The following is a 21,503-nucleotide window of genomic DNA, read 5'->3' on the forward strand; positions in this document are numbered from 1 at the left end:
TGGTACTGAAAATATAACAATAATTTATAACATTTCGGCCTAAGCTCTTGAAAATGTTTTGCTGTATCGATGCAAAATACCAGGCAAGTTCAACCCGAAACTATTGGACTAGGATGTTAAAATAAATAACATGATGTTATAATCATGTCTCAGTCCCCTAATCACTGCAAAACTACTACAGTAATAGAGACGATTCGCGGAAACTATAATTCCACTGCATAGCAACAATTTATGCGAGCTATCATGAGTTATAGAACTTAACTTGAGAAGTGGACACATATCAAGTTTGTTCAATAATTAAATTGTTTGTAAATATTTCTTTTTTCGAGCACGCCAGTGATATCGATGACGGTATATTACTTATATTTATAAAGCCAATGGGTGATTATCTTATTAACAGTAAACAATTAAGTTATTGTAAAAAATTAATAAAAAAAGAAGATCATAGGGGTGTGAGGTATACGACAACTAATCGGGGAATCATGATCAACACGGGATTGATTCCTCGTAAACGGTATTGTAGAAAATTTATATGGTATTTTCTAATGAGCGTTTCCAACATAGGCGTCCACAGGGGATATGCAGGGTATGCAACTGCATACCTTAAACATAGAGCCTTGTTTCTAAAATTACAAAAAATAAATAAAAATTATGACATATTTGGTCTTATGTATATTATGTGATTTTGTATTACATTATAATTTTTATTATATTTTTATATTCAGTCCCAGACATTTTAATTTATTTTTGAAACACAAATTATATGCTATAATAAAGATTTAATGTGTTAATGAAATTAAGAAGTACAATGATTTAAGAGAGATTAAATATCTTTCAACTACAGAACAAGAAACGGCTATAAATTAAAATCCCAAAGATATTATTGGTGATATTAAGAATCAACTGAACGCAGAATCGTGTTATGATTAATTTTGATTATTTTCAAATTTATTTTGCTTTTCATTTAAGTGTATAATTATGTTTTTATTTATTTACCCTATTTAAATATATTACTCAAACCATGTCAAGTGTTATGTATTTAATTTTTTTTTCGTTATTTATTTTAAATTTTAATTATGAAAACAGTTATAAGAATTAAAAAATGGCTATTCAGCCCCCTTTTTCAGGAAAAAAAATTAAAATTTCAAATTAAACAGTTATTTAGACATTTGTGTGAATATTTTGACCAGAATTTTGAACGCTTAAATTGACTTACAGTTTTGGTGGGGATAGGCAGCGGTAGCATTTTGCATACCCTGAAAAAGAGGTCTATGCTCGCCTATGGATTCAAAAACAACAAAATAAACGTACATTGCACGGAGGACGGTCCCATAATTGTAGTGGACATGATGCGTTTCGCGTCATTTGTCGTAGATCGTCTGAACGACACTGTCCTGTTGGTCGCTACGCTGCGGCGGACCATAGGCACCGCGGACAGAGTGTAGAGCACGGGATTGACTGCAGCATTCAAGGGCAAAACGAAAACAGCTACCCAAGCAAATACCTGAAAAACACAATATTCAGCTATTACGGGTTAGGTAAGGAAATGTCTTCCTGCTTCCGAAGTCTTGGTGTTGATCATATTTTCGATAGATTTTACTGTCGATCTTTGCAGCAATAACGCCTAACCAAACTAAAATCCTGTATACGACGACGCGACGGTTCGTTTTGCGTACTAATAATGTGGAATAAGACATAATACTATGTGTTATTGGTGCTACGCTATTAGATATCACAGTATGCCGAGGACAATGTATCGTCATAATTACCAATTATCTTATTACGTTTCGTCCCTTTGTCGGATTCGGCCTCATTGAAAACTAATAATTATTATTATTATTGACCGATAATAAATCAACGATCATCATATTATTATACTACAGGCATAGAACCATTAGAGTATATATACATATAATATAATGTATATTCGTAACAGCTGCGGGTGCTTGGAAATTATGCGAAATGTTTAAACCGACTTATTAAAGAGTCTTACTTGAGGGTGTACAGTGAATCCGGCCAAAGACCACAGTCCTAATCCGATAATGGGCACCCAACACGCGGCGTCCGTGGCCACCAATAGACTCATTCGCCAAGCCATGGCGGATTCACTGAGAGACCGGTGTCGGATTAAGGTTTCCGTGGCGCGGTGAGTAGTTTTAGCGACAAAAAACATCCAAATGTAACTTCCGGATATCAACAACAGTGAACCCAGATTGACAACTAAAACCACAAATTTAGTATGTATACGAACAGCGGTTATGCAATTAAATACGTTTACTGAAACTAAAACAGGAAATCTAAAAAACATACACAGAAATATGAATACGGAGTACTCCCAGCCATTGGGTTTATCTGGAGTGATGTGTAATGCTAAGCACACGCCAGATCGACCATAAAAGTTTCTGAAAAATTAATAAATCATACGTGTTTGAAATGTATTGGATATTTTTCTCACGGATAAAAATCGAACGTGATTTCCTGTACGATTAGGTATACCTGAAGTAATGGATGTTGAACAGAGGGATAGCTGATATAACGATCGCCAAAAACCAACACAAAGCCATTAGTATACGCGTGAAATCCATTTGCAATCGCCGAACTTTGAACGGAAATATGATTACCAACAACCTTTCCAACGTGATCACTAAAATATTATTGCATCGATATTATTGTGCGAATAAACAATATTAAGTATATAAAATTATTATTGTTAAACGTAAATAATGAGAAAATATACATTTTTTTTTGTGAAAAAAAAATACATATATATATATTTTGAGATATTCCTTTCAATTCGCGTAGAAGACGTAGCTAATAATAAATTCTTCTTCCGAGCAAAAAGAAAAAAAATTAACACACCAACCTCAATTTCCCTTTGCTGTTTATTTTCCATAACAAAATATCGATTCTTTTTTTCAGTAGTGTGTTACTAATCATACACATATCAATTAACAGAGGTCCGTTATAGGAAAAGTTCTAGGTGCACTTTCATTCAAAAGAAATTTTAAATTTTATTCAACGCACTCGTGTGGGCATATCTTTCGTATAGTCACATTCAGACTAAACGTTGACAACCTGCAGTTATCGTAACACGACTGGTTTAAAAAAAATTATTATTATTTCGTTATTTCAACGCGTTACATTTCAAGAGTGAATCGATGCAATTATAATAGTTTAACTCAAGTTAGTCTGTTTTCGCAGTTACTTAAATATTACTAAATATTTAATTTAAAAATTTACCTCAAAAACATATTATTTACGACATTATAAATCAGCGTTGTTGGTTTTAAAATGGAATGATGTACCTATTACAAACTGAGACCTCTCGCAGTTTAAATTTTATAATAACGTAAGGAGTTCAAGTTACGCAGTATCTTAAGTTTCGATATAGAAAGAGAGGTGAAGATGGACGATGATCACTAGTGAGCCGTAATTCAGATGAACAGCACTATACAAACATAAATCATAACGAACAATGAGTGTACCAAGTATTGATTATATATTAATTGTATTCGATGTCTTGTCGTCGTTATCAAAATAACACGAAAAATATACCTATGAAAAAATATAGCGAAAATAAAGCGGAACTTACTTTGTTACGAAATCCATAACAGCGAAATAATTTATTTATGTTATTTTTATTTACAAAAGTAAATTAAAAATAAATAAAAATATTTTATCTTAGTATAAATTGATAAATGATTCCTTTCAAATAACCAATATTACTCTAAGAATTATGATATTAAGTGACATAACGTATTTTTTCTGAATAGTTTGTATGTAACTATATGGTGTTCTGTTATTGCTGAGGTATAATAGTTCTTATTGAAAGCTAATTATATAAACTAAAAAATAAATAAATAAAAATGATGGTTTAAGAACTCGGAAATAAACCGTTCATGTTTAATTTCTTCCAAATATTACTGCTCTTTCAATACATCAATCTTTAAGTTGGACGACATGTCCCTTAAAAGTATAATACCTCTAGACAGCCGTTATAATTATTTGTTATTTCTGTAGTTGACTGATATCTGATTTGTATCTGTTTATAGTTTTTCCCTAAACATTCGATATTTTTTTTCGTTACGATTCAAATTTATTACACTTTTTTACGATATTTTTAGTACGTTGTTTTGTTCTTTCTCTCCTTCTCTCACTATTTTGGCCGCATAACGTCGCGCGTACGCCTACCGGTCAACGTGAACACGGACAGCTCACTGGAAAACGTGCTTATGAAACCGGCCACGTTGCACATGGAGCTCCGCCTCCAGTCCGAGTCGTGTATGAAGTACACGCCGCGGTAATACCAGTCAACCACAGCGATCACCAACAGGTACGAGCCCATCAGGAAGTCGCCCAGGGCCAAGTTGACGATCAGGAATGAGTGCACCTGATTGGTGTGCTTGTATTTGGCCCGGAACACGATCACCATCAGATTAGCCGTGATGGCCACAACGGCCAGTATCCAGATGCAAACGCGCAACACGATGTTGGACATCAGATCCTCACACGAGCTGAACTCGTCCGGCAGCGGTCTGCACTGTTTGACGTACCGGGCTAAACAGCAAAAGCGAAACTCGTCCGTGAACCTGTATTAAAATAACAACCAATAGCAAGTAATAAAAATAAACAACAAAATAGCATGTAATCGTGCTGTATTCCTTAAAATCACCATATCTTTTCTTAATTGAAAAGGTATGTGTTAAATAAATATTCTCCGATAAACACTTCGTTATAGTTGTAAAGCGTGTAAATCGACACGGTGTATTATAAAACTACGCTCTGTCGTTAGAATGCGACTATCACAGCTGCATATCCCCAGCCTAACCTAATGGTTAGGACATAACTACTATAATTATAATTATAACATAATTATAGTATATATAACCTAATATAGTATATAATATAACCTAATTATAGTAATAACATAATAACCTAACCTCGAACTTTCGAGTTCAAATTTTTACAGTCGTTTGTATTTTGTTTGTGCTTGTTTGTGCTTTTATTCCCGTCGTTTGTGCTTAACTCGTTTCCAAGATGTTAAACATTGAAAAAGAGGGGGCCTAAGGACATGCTTAATAAATTCAAAATATATTTAAACAAACTTTTAGTGTATATTGTTTTATTAACACATTTTATAAAGTAAACTAAGTGTATGTAAGTAACCAATTTTTTATTTATTGTTGACCTGTTCGTTAATTCAGCTGCTCGTAAACTGTTGTACTTTCGGAATTACACAATGTTACAAAATATACGCGTACGACGTTTTACGTATGAATCAACGTTGTGTGGTTGCGAAACGCAAAAACAACGACGGATAATAATCGACTGAACTGAACACTAAACAAATAATCTATTATTCTATACCTGCTATTATTTTTATCGACATCCGATCGATATCCAGCGGGTTATACGGTCGATACGGTGTTATAGTATTATTTATACTTAAACAAAAATTATAACGAGATATGAGAGGTAGTTTGCAGACAGTATATTATTGGAAGTATTAAGTCCTCTTAGTACATTTTTTTTTCGATCGGTTGAAATATGTATCTAGTTTTTAATTTTAAATTTGAAAAATTTGTCAAAGTATACAAAATAAGCATAAATATCTTAAAATATGCACTCTCCTGCAAAATATATCAAACATACAAAAATATATATGTAATATATGCAATATATTACTTTCAAATTTTAGATCTGATGTCATGGCTCCGAGAAATGAATTTATTTTGCAATCTGCTATATTTAACAATAATAAAAAAAGTATGCAAATGTATTTATCTCTAAATAGTCAGACATGTTATAATAATTGTTAAGATCCATGGAAAATAATAACATAATAGGTACTGGTGTACAATATACATATATATTATATAGAATAAAATTAAAAAAAATACTTAGATTTGTATTCAAATACTTTGTGAGTATTCGTAAATTACATTTTTACAATAGTACTTTAAAAGTATTTTTAATAATTTTTTATTCGAATAATAGTATTAGTATCTTAATACTTTTTCAAAAGTATTGTTTACAAACGGTGTTTACGGTTAGACACGTAGATATGCATAAATTTAAGTGCAAATTCGCAGTAGCCAGTCAGATTTAAAATTCCTTGGCCTGATAAAATAGTCGCTTAAACGTCTACCCAAATTTAAAAATGATAAAATTAAAAATGTTTCAAACAATTTTAAAAACGTGTTATGATATTATTATAGAAGTTTTTTTCAAAATGAAAATTCATCAATAATGAATATATCGCTTTGGGGTTTTGGAGAGAAGAGTTCTTATTGTTTTAAAATACACGTAAAAATGTTGAATATTTAAATTTTTGTACACAAATTAATTTAAAAAAAAAAAATAAAGTGGGTCATTATAAAAAAAATCCCAAGTAAATCAGAATTTTCTGCTGAAGTTAGATCACAAATCTGCACAAACTTGGAATAAACGAACAGGTCAATAATAAATAAAAAATTGGTTACTTACATACACTTAGTTTACTTTATAAAATGTGTTAATAAAACAATATACACTAAAAGTTTGTTTAAATATATTTTGAATTTATTAAGCATGTCCTTAGGCCCCTCTCTTTTTCAATGTTTAACATCTCGGAAACGGGTTAAGCACAAACGACACGAATAAAAGCACAAACAAGCACAAACGAAATACAAACGACTGTAAAAATTTGAACTCGAAAGTCCGAGGTAGGGGGGCTGAGCATGTCCCCAGTCCCCCCACCTTGATAGTTAGATAACTCAGAAACGGGTTAAGCACAAACTACGGGAATAAAAGCACAAACAAGCACAAACGACTGTAAAAATTTAAACTCGAAAGTCCGTTGTGGGGGGGGGGGCTGGGGACATACAGCTGACCACCACACTATAACGATGTTTATAGATATGTTTGTATTTATTGATTTTTTTTTTTCAAGAAGTTACATTTTTGTTCGTAGTGCCTACGAAGTGTCTAGTCTAACAGCGTTAAAATTGATTTCGCTATTTTTTTAGATGTATTATTGCTGAACAGTAAATTTAATGGCACTTATACAAAAAAAAAAAAAAACACTACTTTAATGTTATTAACTCACATTGTTTCCAGTAACGGCATTGTGAAAAAAACGTTCTGGTCTATAACTCTTAACTGGTTATTCTTGACGTTTCTGTGAAAAAGGACTCGTATATAAACATTAAGTTACAAATTAAATTTCACGCTCGAAAATAAAGTTAAAAAATATACTCACAAAAATACCACTTGGGGCATTCCGCGAAACGTTCCGTCCAATATACGAGTGAGTGAATTCTCTGATAGATCTCTAAAATAACACGGATTACTTGACGAATCAACATAATAAAAACAACGAGCTTAGAATACTAACAAGCTTTTTAATGATCGCAGACCGAGAAAAGCGTCCGTCTCTATGTATGTAATGTTCTGTTTGCTCAAGTCACTGTTAAATCAAAAATCAAATCAACTCCAGATATTTCGTGATCTCAAGAAGTGCACCATGTACTTACAGTGTAATCAAAGAAGATAATCCTTGGAATGCATTGGACTTCACCTTATATATATTGTTTCCTTGCAAATGCCTAAAAGTTAATTTTATTTTAAATTTTATTTTACCTGTATTAAACATATAAATTATTATAATAATATATAAGTGATACAATGTTTGCCTGAAAAAATATTCTTTAATACAACGCGACGTATTTCGTGATTGAATTGTCGAAATAAATAATTGATGAAGTGTAATATGTTGACATAATAGTTTAAATTATTAAAAGATTGTTTATCTTCGAGTTATTTACAAATCTCGAACAATATCTATTCACGGTATGTTATACAATTATTTACGATATTTGTAAAATCTATTTAATAAAAATAAATTGTACGGATTTATTTATTTTTAATTCAACTTTAAATGTTTGCTTTAAAATCATGTCCAATGATAATTAAAAACATTATGTTAAATAAATACAAAACGTTGCGTAAAATAGTTCAATGTATGGCTTAGCATTAACTTATTCCAAGTTTCATAATTACTATAATTATAAAAGACTAGCAGTACAAATATTAATTTTCGGTTATATTCTAGAAGTTGACAAAACTCAATGCTGAGTCAACAACCAATCCTAAAATGTTTAGTAATTAATTAATCTCACAATCCCGTCAGCCGACCGAGTCCCAAAAATGAACCATTTTCCAAAATCGTGATTTCGTTATTTTGTAAATTTAACGTTTTCAAACGCCAAAGTGTAGAAAACACAAATGGTTTCAAGTATTTTATCGAGTTATTCATTAAGTCTCTGAAAACAAGAATGAGATAAAAGTTATATGAGCACTGTTTACAATATGTTTCAACGTACAATTTATGTTTACTTACAAATAAACCAATCGATCCAAATGTTCAAAAGTTTTTGCATTAAGATCGCTGGAAAAATTATTCCCGCCCAAGTGACTGTAACAACGTTTACGTAAATTCCATTATTTTATATTTCAATATGTATTGTTTTATTACCAACGATTACTTACAAGAACGTGATCTCTTTTTCTATATCGTACGGGAACTGTTCGAGACCGTGGCCGGTGCAATTTATTTGGATATCTTGACACTGACAGCTAGACGCTATTCTCGAGCATTCGAAAGCTGAAATCCATAATCATTAATAATTCAAAAAACACATACACGTTATTAAAAAAGCGATTGTAAATCTTACGACACTTTTCTTCGTCGTCCCAAGTCAAATCACAATCGACATGCATGTTACACACCATTGACTGATGTATGCAAGGCCCCCGGTGACATTTGTATTCATTTTCGGCGCATATTGAATCGACTGTGAACCGCACATACATATGGAATCAAATTTTGCTGCCGACATTAATATAATATCATTTCGATAGCGTATTATAACTTAATTTGAATACATCATAACGCACGACAATTCAAAATATATTGTTCTTGTCTGTCCATAAGACTCTAAATCGAGTTATCAAAATTCTTTAAAACAATAATTATCTGTCTAATATCTGCCTAATTAAGCATGAATTAAAAATTCACCCTGTTTTCGTATGAAAACTTAACTATAACTCGAACGAGCATACACTCATCAGGGGCGTATTTAAAGGATGGGCCTACAGGGCCCGTGCCCCCCCCCCATTCACCGTATTTTATACTTTATTTATTATTGTAGGCCCTCTTATTTTTCACGCACAGGTACACGGTGGAATACTGGAATATCAATATATCATGATAATATGATACACTTGATATTTGATACCCATATAACTAGCTACATATGTGCATTGCTATAGCCACTACTTAAAATTCAGTTTTAGTTAAGGCATGTTCAGTTCAATCAGTGCGAAATACAATTGGAATTGTTGAAGAAGTTATAAACTTCATAAGAGATTCTCCAAAAAAACTTGAAATTTTTAAAAGTAAAAATAAAAAACACTGTCCAATTTTTAAGGGGCCTCGCTATAGCATTTATTTAAGAACCAACATTTAGATCATTTCTAATCACATAGTCGCCACCCGAGGTCTATGTGTTAGTTGTAAATGATTATTAGTGTGTGTGTAGAGTTAATGCGGATATCACTTCTTTCCGCACCATCATCCAGGTAGTTGTTCATTGTAATCATTATCACAGTATACCATATTTGATGAATTTTAGTAATCGAAAATTAGATACCCACGTTTTGATATACAACAGAAATTAATAAAAAAAAAAAAAATAGCAGCAAATAGTTTGCAGTGCAATGTAATTCGTACTATTATTTCTATTATTTTGATTCATGGTGGTCTCTTATTCCCTTTATGAAATCTTTGTATTTTATTCTTGTCGATAAAGGAATTTTAGTTTTCAATTTATATTTGGAATTCATTTTTCTAATTACAATAACTAAATAGTCTTTACAAAAACAAACAGGGCTCGAAATGGACCGGAACACAGTTCCGGTTCACGAAAAATTTTTTTTTAGCGTTCCGGTTCGTAAAAAAAATAACGTTTATCGTTCCGGTTCAAATAAATTTTTAGTGTACCTACCATATTTTGGTAAAATTTAAACATTTTGCAGAATTGTTCATTATAAAATATTTAATAAACATCAAACGACCGCCATGCATAAATACATTTATTGCTTATCTATACGATAATCGCCGTCCGTCGATAATGTATTTTAGCTTTATTTACACCAGTGGTTCTCAAACTGTGTTACGCGTACTTCTTTGGGGTACTCGAGATTTTTTAAGGGGTACGAGTCTGGCCAACAAACCTTCACATTTAAATTACTTATGTGGAAAAGGTTATTCAAGTTTAAAAGTAAATATAGAAACAAGTTAAATATTGAAGATGATTTAAGATTTTACTAAACTAAATTAGAATCCAATATTGATCAACTGTGCCAACAAAAACAAGCTAAGCCTTCTCACTTATTTTTTTTTGGAAGTAAGCTATTTTTGTTTTTCACATGTTTTGTGTATATGTTTTAATGAAATAAAAATGTAATTTTATAAGTTTTTAATTTTTTTTATATTTATTTTAGTTTTTCTAACTAAGAAGGGGTACCCAAAAAAGTTAATTGATAAAAACGTATACAGTGTTTATAAAAGTTTGAGGATCCCTGATTTACACAATACGTATGTGTATTTTAATAGTTAAAAATAAAGCATTATACCGGGTTCACACTATTGAAATTTTTTGTATGCTTTTTCCCACATACTTATTTTTACTTGTGCAAGAACAAAACTGAACAAATGTTAACGTTTATAATACGTAATGCAAGCTCTTGTATGCTCAAACTTGCATGAAGTCCAACACGTCGGACAGAAGTTAAATGCAATATGGTAATTTTAAACCAGTTTATTCCTGAACACGAATAGTGAACCACGTGATCAATGTGATTTCTTATTTCAAAACAAACTGATGCGCCATCACTATTTCTTATATTAATCCATTGTCGAACCCATAATCTTTTTTTTAAAAGCTTCTTGCTTCTTTTCTAAGATTTATTTACGAAGCATATCGCGAACAATAAGTACTCCTATTTTGTTTGATCCATTTAACAGTCTCGTTATAACTTTAAAAAAATAGCACTTCTACTCACGATCAGATCACTTTTGAAACTAAACAATATTTAAATACATATAAGACTAAAAATATAGAAGCATATATGTGAATAGAGCTCTTAAAACACGTGTCATGATTTATCCAAATATATATCCATTTTTATAATGATGAAAATTAGTAATTTTATGTTATGCACTTGAAGTTTTAATAAAATATTAATAGTACAGTATTAAGTTAAGGGGTTACGTTCTTATTTTGAATTTTACACATGACACGTAAATTCACGTGTATTAAGAGCACTTTATGTGAAAATGCACTTTTTAATATTTAATTACATTTCTGATTTTTATATGAACATTTTATTTTTTCGATCGATTATCGTTTGATAATACAGACTTAAAAAAATTGCATTATTAGTCGTTATTAATTGATATAAAATTATATTTTGCATATTTGTAACTATTGGTGATTTAGTTTATTAGTTGTGTATAATTATAGAAGAACATTTAGTTGATTTATGTGACGTATAAAATCACTTTCTAAAGCACAATATTGGTTGAACATAGATATCGAATTCGAATTAATTAAATTTTTTTATTCGTTCGCATTTTGATTTTAGAGTTTTCAGATTTTGTTTCAAGAAAGTAATTCAGTACCTGTCCAGAACATCAATTACAATGATGAAGAATGAGTCAATGGTGCCAGGCCAACCTAGTTCAGGAGATGCTATGAATAATGGCAATAGCTACGATCTTGTATTTCCAGCTTTGCCAGTTTCGAAGACATCGAATAAAATTGGGACTGTACCATTTAAAAAACGGAGTAATGTTAAATCTTCAACGGTGAACGAAGTAATTAATCATGCCAATTTAATAGTAATTAATAAGTATTAGAACGATCAGTCTGATATTGACTTGTAACACGGTCGCATGTCGGTGCGGTTATAATTTGCCCGTTCCGTTACCGCAATTTTAGTTAAGTTACTTTATTAGTTTATTTAAGTTAAGTTAGTTAGTTCAGTTCACGGTATTATATTTATGCGACTTCACTTTCAAGATGGACAACATACCCTCTCCGCTTACTACCAAACCCAAACGCTCGCTTCTATCATAGCCTAATTCTGCAATCCATAAGAGGAAAAACACTAAACCATTAGTTTCGCCTAATCGTTTCGCTGTCTTTTCGAGCGAAGTGGACAAAGAAATCAAACTCGACACCTCTTGTGACGTTCAATTTATAACCAATGAATCTATTGTTTACTATCAATATAAAAACATCAGGTCACTAAATATATCAGATGCCCTATTGGAATTAGATTCCCGCAAAAGAATTAAGAATGTCATTCAAAATGGCCATACGCTTCCGCTGTTCTTTGTTGCAATTAATCCAAATACAAATGATAAAAAAATTCCTAATGAATCATCAATGTTGCACACAAAAGTTTAAGTTGAATAACCCAATAAGACTTAGTGATTCACCTCAGTGTCTGAAATGACATAGCTACGGTCACAATGTTAACTATTACCATCACCATACCGGAAATAATGATGACCCTTCATCCTTCACACTGTGTTAAACGCAAAGGAAATCACTTCTGAAACAGTTACATCAAAGAAAAATACAGTTTAACCAAGTGCGTCTTTTGCGCGGGTGATCATACTTCCAACTAAAAAGGTTGTCCTAAACATAAATTACTTCTTAAACGTCGCAAAACAACCCACTTGTAATCATAAAAATAAAAATATTGTACTCACGTCTCCTTTTATCAAACCTCTTTCCAAAGTTTCTTGCGCCTCCATCACTAGTTCTAATAATATCTTATTACCTAATAGATATATACTATTATACTGTTTTCCAATTAATCTCAGGTTTTCTGGCATTAATAAATCTAATATTTTCCCTTCTTTTATATTATTACAGCTCTTCTACGCAATCAACTTACTTCTAAGCCCAAATTATTTTCTACCTTATTCATTTAAATGATCACGTCTTTAACCACTTGATATGTTATCCGTTACTTATAAATTTTAATTGGTCAATCAAAATTAACTCTTATTTTATAATTATCTCAAATTATTATATTTTACTAATATTATTTTATGATAATGATTATTATATATTAATGTTAAAATGCATACTTAGTTATCTTACATGATATAATTGTTGAGCTATAATAACTTTGTGTTAAAAGGTAAATAAAAATTATAGAATGATAATTTGCATATTAAAGAACATCATTATTATGATTTTAAATAACATTTTTCTGTATAAATAGTAATAGTTTAGAAAGTTTTTGTTGATTTATAACTAGAATATAAATAAAATACTATCTTGATTTTTGTTTTGTAAAATTTGTAGATAATTACAATATCTGCCCAAGACAGAAATTGGAACAGGAATAGTCAATTAGAGCATGAAAAATGTAAGGAAGCATATATAAAAATTGGGAAAGAGTATAATGTAGGAATAGAGATTTGTATTTCAAAAACCATGAATCTGACTTTACTAATCAGCGGCAATAGAGTTAATGTTGAACGAGCAAAACAAAAGATTATCACAATCGACCAAACTCAAGTAAATAAGTTTTAATTAAGTTGGAATAATAAGACAAACTGATAAAAATAATATTTATTATATATATATATATATATATATATATATATATATATATATATTATATTTTTGTGTACAAATTATGAATAATTTATTATTATTATTATTATTATTATTTTTTAATATCATAATATATAAATGTACATAATAATTTAAAATGTTTGATGAATCATTTGTTATTTTATAGTTTTATTACAGATAAATATATAAAAAAATATTTTTTTTTAGCAATTTTAACTAAAACATTAAAATTTCAGACTAAAACTACTACTACACCGTTTCCAAAAGAACATCGAAGTATGTTATTGGGCAAACAAGGACTTAATCTTAAGAATATTGAAAAACGTACAGGAGCACGTGTTCAAATACCGTGTATGAAAAATTCGGCTGACATAATTTATATAACTGGAACAAAAGATTCTACGAAAAAAGTAGTTCAAGTATGTATCAAAAATATGTTTTAATGAATTGGAATTTAAGTTTAACACATTAAAGTAAATTAATTTTCGAAAAGAATGGCTAGAATGAATAGGTTGGAGAAAAATTGACAAAATAGATAATTCCTATTTTTAAAGTGGTTATTTGTGAGCGTACTAGTTTATTTATTTTATTAATTAAATTAAAATTAAATCTTTTAATAAATATTTGAAAATTTCATGATTTCTAAATTAAAATGCCGATAATTTTTATTGTACTTTTATATTAAAAAATAAATTAATGAGGATTTTAATATTGAATTTTGATATAACAATATACGAATTCAATGAACTTTTAATTTTAATATTACTTATAGGTTTAAAAGTTTTTAAAAGATTTCTGATATGTTTTTTTTTTAGAAAAAATTTACAAGTATTATGTATTAACGAAATCGGATATTTTAATAAATTTCCATCAAATAGTTTCTTTCGTAATTTTTTAATAATTAAAATTTTTGTTAGGAATTGGAGGAAATTATAATTAAGTTGAAAAGTAAAATTGAAAAAGAAATAACAATTGATCAACGTCACCACGGAGCGATAATTGGATTCAATGGTGAAAAAGTTCGAGAACTTCAGAAAATATTTAATGTTAAAATTATATTCCCCAGTCCAGGTAATTAATAGTATTAATAGTATTAATATGTTTATATTTTTTGTATTTTGAGAGTTTATAAATAATATTTGGTTCGATATTTTAGTCGAGGCTAGAAATAATTTAGTTAAAATACAAGGTTTGAATGATGATGTAAATAAAGCATTTAAATCATTAGCTGAATTGGCCGAAGTATTGGATGAAATCAACTATGTTTTGGAAATTCCTATTTTTAAACAATTTCACAAACTTAGTGCTGGAAAGAGAGCATTATTTATTAAAAAGGTAATTATTATTTATTAACTTTTGTGATTCGACCTTTAGAAATATTGTTATTTATATAATTTAATATTATAGATTAGAAAAGAGACTGATACGAGAATTTTTTTACCACGTGAAGGAGACAATAAGGATGTTATTAAAGTCATGGGAAATAAAAGAAAAGTTTTAATCGCTTATGATATGATTAAAGAAATACAAAATGAAATTGTTGGTTTTTTATAAAGATTATTTATTTTTCAATTTTATTTTTAATTTATCAATCGTGTATTTTTAGGGAAACATAATAACAAAGGAAATGGTGTTGGGAAATGTTAAAGTTAGAAATGTCATTGTAAATCTTGGGAATAAATTCATTCAATCTATAAAAGAAGATTGTGGGGATAATGTGACATTGAATTTACCAACTGTTAAAGGAGATAATGTAAGAATATACTTATTTATTAAACTTATAAATTAAATTGACAATTTAACCAATTTTATAAGTTATTATATGCGTGATATACTCTTAGACATCGATTCGAACTTGGCCTTTGGCAGTTTCTCTCTTTGAGCAGGAAACGACTGTCTCAAGAGATGATACTGCTTCTCCTCCCCTAATACAATAAGTAAATTTTCAAGAAAATTTCCCAAATGCTAAAATCTATTAAAAAAATAGTAAACCGTTATTTTAAAGCTAAACTTTTATTCATAGACTATAGTTATCAAAGGACCTGAAGATGATGTTAAAAATGTTATTTCACAAATTCAGACAATGGTTGATGAAGTTCATAAATATGTGTTTGATTTGAAAGTAAATCCGAAGTTTCACAAATATTTAATTGGAACAAATGGAGTCAATGTTAAAAAGGTATGTTGTTAAAATAATTTAATATAAGGGTACATTGTGTTCATTTATGGTTTAATACTTGGATTCCAGATCAGACATTTAACGAATACAAGAATAATTTTCCCGCCTGAAACTGATTCCACTAATGAAAATATAACTATTGTTGGTAAAAAAGAGATTGTTAATATAGTAAAAGCAAAATTTGAAGTTATGATAACCGATATTGATAAAGTCATCGAAGAACATGTAGAAATCAATGAAAAGAATCATGGCACTTTAGTTGTCAAACAAAAAGAATGTATACACAAATTGAAAAATGAATGGAGCGATGTTAATATTGAATTTCCTAATATTGGTGCTAGAGATAGAGTTGTGATCAGTGATAGTAAAGCAGATGTTGCTCTTTCTAAACAAAGACTTTCAGACCATGCTAAAGTTTTGGTATGTATAATTCAATACAAATGCACGTGTATTAAACTAACCTGTCTATTTTTTATTGAAATTGTATTGAGGTTATATTTACATAATTTCTCATAGTTTTCTTTACAATAATGAACTATTGATTTATAAGTCATATAAAATGAAATAATTTAAGATAAAAAATTAAAATAATCATCGATGTACCTAAACATAATTAAATAAGTTAACCATATTATCATTAAAAATTATGATTTAGGAAAATACTATTCGAGCTGTAGTAAATGTTGGTCCAAAGTATCATAATTACTTTGTTGCAAGACGTGGTGAAGTTATCAATCAAATTATTAATGATTGCAATGGAGTGTCTATAACATTCCCGAAAATAGCTTCTAGTAATAATGTCATCATAAAAGGTGACAAAATAAATGTTGAAGAGGCGAAACGTAAGATTGAAGAAATTATTAAAGACTTGGTTAGTATTTACTATACAAATATTTTTATACATAGTTATTGGAATTATTAAAGTCATAAAATAAACCTATGACTAACAGTTACTACATAAAAAATTGAACATTTATTACCCTTTAATTTATTTAAATAATACCAGAATCATAGTACAATAATAATAATTATAATCTCATAATACATTAAAATGTTATAGAAAAACGTAATTGAAGTGACTATGAACGTTCCTCCAAAATATCATGATCATTTTGTTGCCCACCACGCTGAAGTAATAAACCAGATAAGTGGGAAACATAATGGAGTTACTATTAAATTTCCACAAGTTAATTCCAATTCTAGTCAAGTTTTGATTAAAGGCCACAAGAATTATGTTGAAAAAGTTAAAAATGAAATCGATAATATTATTATTGACTTGGTAAGTTGTATACCAACACTTATTGTTTTATCGTTAAATTATTAATCAATAATCGTGTTATACAGCGGCGTAGCAGTGGTACAGTAGGTGCGACGCATCGAGGCCTTCGTGATTTGGGTCCCTCAATTAAAAAGAAAACTAACATAAACAAAAATAGAAGCTTACGTTAACTACAACCAATTGTTTGTTTTGATTTTTGGTAGAAATAAATAGTAAAAACATTTTTTTTTTTCAAAATTTCATCAACGTCTTTTATTGTAAGATAAGTCAAAATAATTAAACTAATAAATTGAAATGTAATTATAATGAAATAAAATATATTAAATACGATAAATTTAATATAAAAATTACTACATTAACAAACTTATTGTTAATTGTAGATTATGTTTTTTTAGTATTTTGGGTTTGGCCCCACCATTTTAAAATCCTGGCTACGCTACTGAAAGATAATATTCTTTATTACATACAATGAACTAAACTATAGTCATAAATATTTTTATTCCATATTAATCGATGTAAAAAAAATAGAGGAGGGTTATTAAAGAGTTCTAATAGTGTTTTTAAATGACTTAAATACATTGAGAATTTGTTAATCAAACTGACCTGCTGTTTTACTTCTATTATATCTGGTTTATCTGTAAAAATAATCTCAGCCAAGAATGATTGTTATAATTTCAATATCCTACAAAATATGACATGTTCCTATAATTCATTTTACGAAATCATAGATTATATTTAGTAATAGGTAATAATAATCTGTAAAAATATTTATAAGTACAACTACATCATGTTGCTAAAGCAAAAACTTCAAATATTGTTATTAAACGACGTCAGTTAACCAAAGTATTTGTGTTTTATAATTTGTAATAGGTTCTGTATATTTTAATTTTAAACTAAAATGTTAAAAATGTTTATTTCGTGAAAAATACAGTATTTATTTTTTTTCCTCTTAATTATATTTAACTTTTATGTCTTCTCATTTGTATAAATTTTACTTATTGAAGAAATAGTAAGAATAGTAATCAGCAAGTATTTAATACTTTTTTGCCGACCGAAAATGTGGTGGATCTATGATAAGATCACTTCCGCCAGATTTCATCATTCTCAATGATAAATTCATTGAGTAGTTTATCTATTTAATATAGAAATCTATAGATTAAAGTTATGTAATAATATTATTTTACCCGTTCACCATCGAGCAACATACGATAACGGGTTACGATACCGGGTTACGGCTAGATCGAACGGTCGGCGATTTTTACATTTTATTATATATGACCTTCCGGTATTATTAGAGAATGTACCATTGGAATAACAAGAATCAATGTGGTTTATGTTAGAAGTGTACCTCCTCATCATACAAATGCAGTCCGACAACAATTATATTATCTTTTCCCTGACAGACTTATAGGTAGAGGAGTTGGAAACAATGTTCAATATAGCCCCAACATAACATGGCCACCACGCAGTCCTGATTTTAACCCATGTAACTTTTTCTTATGGGATTTTATAAACGAACAAGTTTATGCCAAAAAAGTAAATAATAGAGATGAACTTTTGATGATAATTAATAATGTAGCTGATATCATTCGTCAAATGAATTGCAAAAAACTTGGAGTTCATTATATCGTCGTGTAGAAAAGTGCATATAAGTTAACGGGGGTCACATTAAACAACTTTTGTAAATAAAAATTGATTTTAAAATTAAAATTTATTTAACTATGATCTTTTTTACAATGTTAAAGCTGTTTTAATTACTTATGTGTGTTAACTGACAACAAACTACTATCACCACTGTTTATCGTGAAGTGTTCTCATACGAATCGATGTGTCACATGACTTCTCATCCATTCCAGAAACACTATGTATATTTAAATCAAAATAAAAATATCATGTTAAATAATCGTTTTTTGAGATATGCCATTTAGTTTTATATAAGTATGGGTTTAAAATTCGGTAAGAAATTTACTAAAAATATGAACATGAACGTATCTAATTATATTATAGTGTATAGCAGTGGCATATCCAAGATTCATTTAACGGGAGTGTTTTAAAATTTAATAGATTTATAGTAAGTGAAGGTTTTGCTCCCCATGTATTACATTTATAAATACCATGTATTTATATAAATTATTATATTAATGACAACGATTTCACATATACTTACGTTTATTTAAATTGTACCGTAAGTAAGTTTGCAATTTGGTAAAATACTATAAAATACGGTCGATGGGAGGTGTTCCAACACCCATATCACCTTCCCCCCTAAGTACGCCCCTGGTGTATAACTTCATTATCTTAACGCAGCACGGTAGCGGTACGGAGGGCTCTCGCACGCACTCGCATGCACTCGCACGCCCATGCCAGAGCATAATATTGTGATCGCGAAAAAATGTTTATTTTACACTCTAACATACGATTCTAATTCAAACAATACGTCGCAATGATTATCTCGATTTGCATTCTGAAAAATACATTCCTTTTTTCCACAACATGTACGAGGGATCGATTGAAGCACATTTTAAAAATTGTATTTAGTTAATTAAATATTTAAGTTTAAAATTCTGTATTTTTTTGAATTTTCAACAATATTTATTGCAATTCGATTTACAAAAATTAAAAATGTGGCTCGATCGTTCCCTTGTACATATTACGGAGAATCCGTATATTTTTTGAGAATGAAAATCGTGATAATTGTCGACACGTAGCTTTGGAATTAGGAACAGCAATTTTTGTTAAAAAAAGACGTGGTAGTGAGGCCCCTTAATTCTGATATATTATTAAAAATATGTGCAACTAGATGGATTGAACATCACGAAGCTTTTATAAGATTTAATCAAATGCTTCCTGCTATTGTATCACTTTTAGAATATATAATTGAAAGTTCTGACGGACAAGTTTTGACAAAAGTTAATGGATTATACAACTCAATATTAAGGTTTGATTTTGTATTGACATTACAAATTATAATAAATACCATGAATATTACACTACCTTTATCAAGGAAACTTCAAACTCCAACTTTTGATAAACTGAGGCGCAAACTTTAATACAATCTGCTCTGTTTTGACAATTCAACGTAACGAAAATGAATTTAAAGATATTTTTAAAAAAATCTGAAGATTTGGCTAATAAATATAACATTGAAGTCAAGATATCACGAATAGCAAATAAACAGCGTAACCGCTTAAATATTTCATCAGAATCTAACACACCTGAGAGTTATTATAGAATTTCTGTTTATTATATATACCTAGAGGCACTGTTAACTGAAATTCAATACAGATTTAAAACAAAAAAAAGTAACATTTTAAATTTAAAAGGCTTCATACCTAAGTATTGTAACAATATTGACGTTTCAAAAATATTAGATACAGTATTATTGTAAACAACTGATTTACCAGGTACTTTTAATGAATTAGAAAGAGAATTGAAAACCTGGAAAGCAATATGGAAAAGAAATCAAGTAGATGAATTTCTATCCACTGCATTGGAAACAATATTTTTACCACTCATGAATTATTACCCAAACATTAAAGGCTTTTAATGCTATTTGCAATAATTCCTGTGATAACATGTACATCCAAAAGGTCATTCTCTTCACTTAAGAGAATTAAAACCTACTTAAGATCGACTATGGGAGAAAATCGATTAAACGGATTAGCATTGCTTAATATACACCCTGAAATAATTATAAAACCTGAAGAAATAGTTGATGCATATGCTAATAAACACCCCAGACGCCTTCAGATATTGTAATTACAAAAAATATATTTAAAAATATGTTTTATTATAAATTTGTGTAATAAAATGTTATGTTTCTATCAAACACTTGTATTTTGATTATTTGGTTATGAATAACGACCATTTTTTTAGATTGAAACGTTATAACTATGTATACTTTGAACTTTTTGTTTGAGCCCCCTCCCATAAGACATTTCGAAATACGCCCCTGTACACTATTCACAAAAAAAAATATTTTCACAAAATACTATAGTGTACAATTCTTGTTGGCTCCGTTTTAACGTTTTAACATCATATTTTACATCAACATTTTGATTGCTATTACCATATATACAGCATGTTTTTGACCAACGTAGTTAATTTATGATAAGGCAAAATGTTTAATTTTAGCACAAATAAAATGAATAAACATTTTGTTAGGCATTGTTTTATATAAGCATTAAATGAAATGATTACTTTACTCTTGAATTTTAACTGATATGTATACAAAGAAAAAAGTAGGTTTATACATTGGCATAAAAAAAATAGTTATCTTACCACTTTTAAAACAAAAAATTAATTAATTTTTTGTTTTAATACAATAAGAAATTTTGAAATA

General features: G+C 29.2%; 1 protein-coding gene across 1 annotated transcript in view; it reads right to left on the bottom strand.

Moving 5' to 3' along the window:
* Window positions 1–21,503, bottom strand: part of LOC112686624 (G-protein coupled receptor GRL101-like) — an 87,029-nt gene that overhangs the window by 2,652 nt on the left and 62,874 nt on the right. Inside the window, exons 13-25 of the mRNA XM_025558998.1 lie at window positions 8,715–8,834; window positions 8,530–8,644; window positions 8,381–8,455; window positions 8,160–8,303; window positions 7,515–7,586; window positions 7,376–7,447; window positions 7,241–7,312; window positions 7,088–7,159; window positions 4,192–4,589; window positions 2,497–2,644; window positions 2,311–2,402; window positions 1,994–2,220; window positions 1,312–1,504 (exon numbers count right to left, since the gene is read on the bottom strand). Of these exons, the coding sequence (XP_025414783.1) occupies window positions 1,312–1,504; window positions 1,994–2,220; window positions 2,311–2,402; window positions 2,497–2,644; window positions 4,192–4,589; window positions 7,088–7,159; window positions 7,241–7,312; window positions 7,376–7,447; window positions 7,515–7,586; window positions 8,160–8,303; window positions 8,381–8,455; window positions 8,530–8,644; window positions 8,715–8,834 (1,800 nt within the window). The remainder of the gene's footprint in view (window positions 1–1,311; window positions 1,505–1,993; window positions 2,221–2,310; window positions 2,403–2,496; window positions 2,645–4,191; window positions 4,590–7,087; window positions 7,160–7,240; window positions 7,313–7,375; window positions 7,448–7,514; window positions 7,587–8,159; window positions 8,304–8,380; window positions 8,456–8,529; window positions 8,645–8,714; window positions 8,835–21,503) is intronic.

The sequence above is a fragment of the Sipha flava genome, unplaced genomic scaffold (genome assembly GCF_003268045.1).
Source record: "Sipha flava isolate LNK unplaced genomic scaffold, YSA_version1 319_pilon_pilon, whole genome shotgun sequence".
NCBI lineage: Eukaryota > Metazoa > Arthropoda > Insecta > Hemiptera > Aphididae > Sipha > Sipha flava.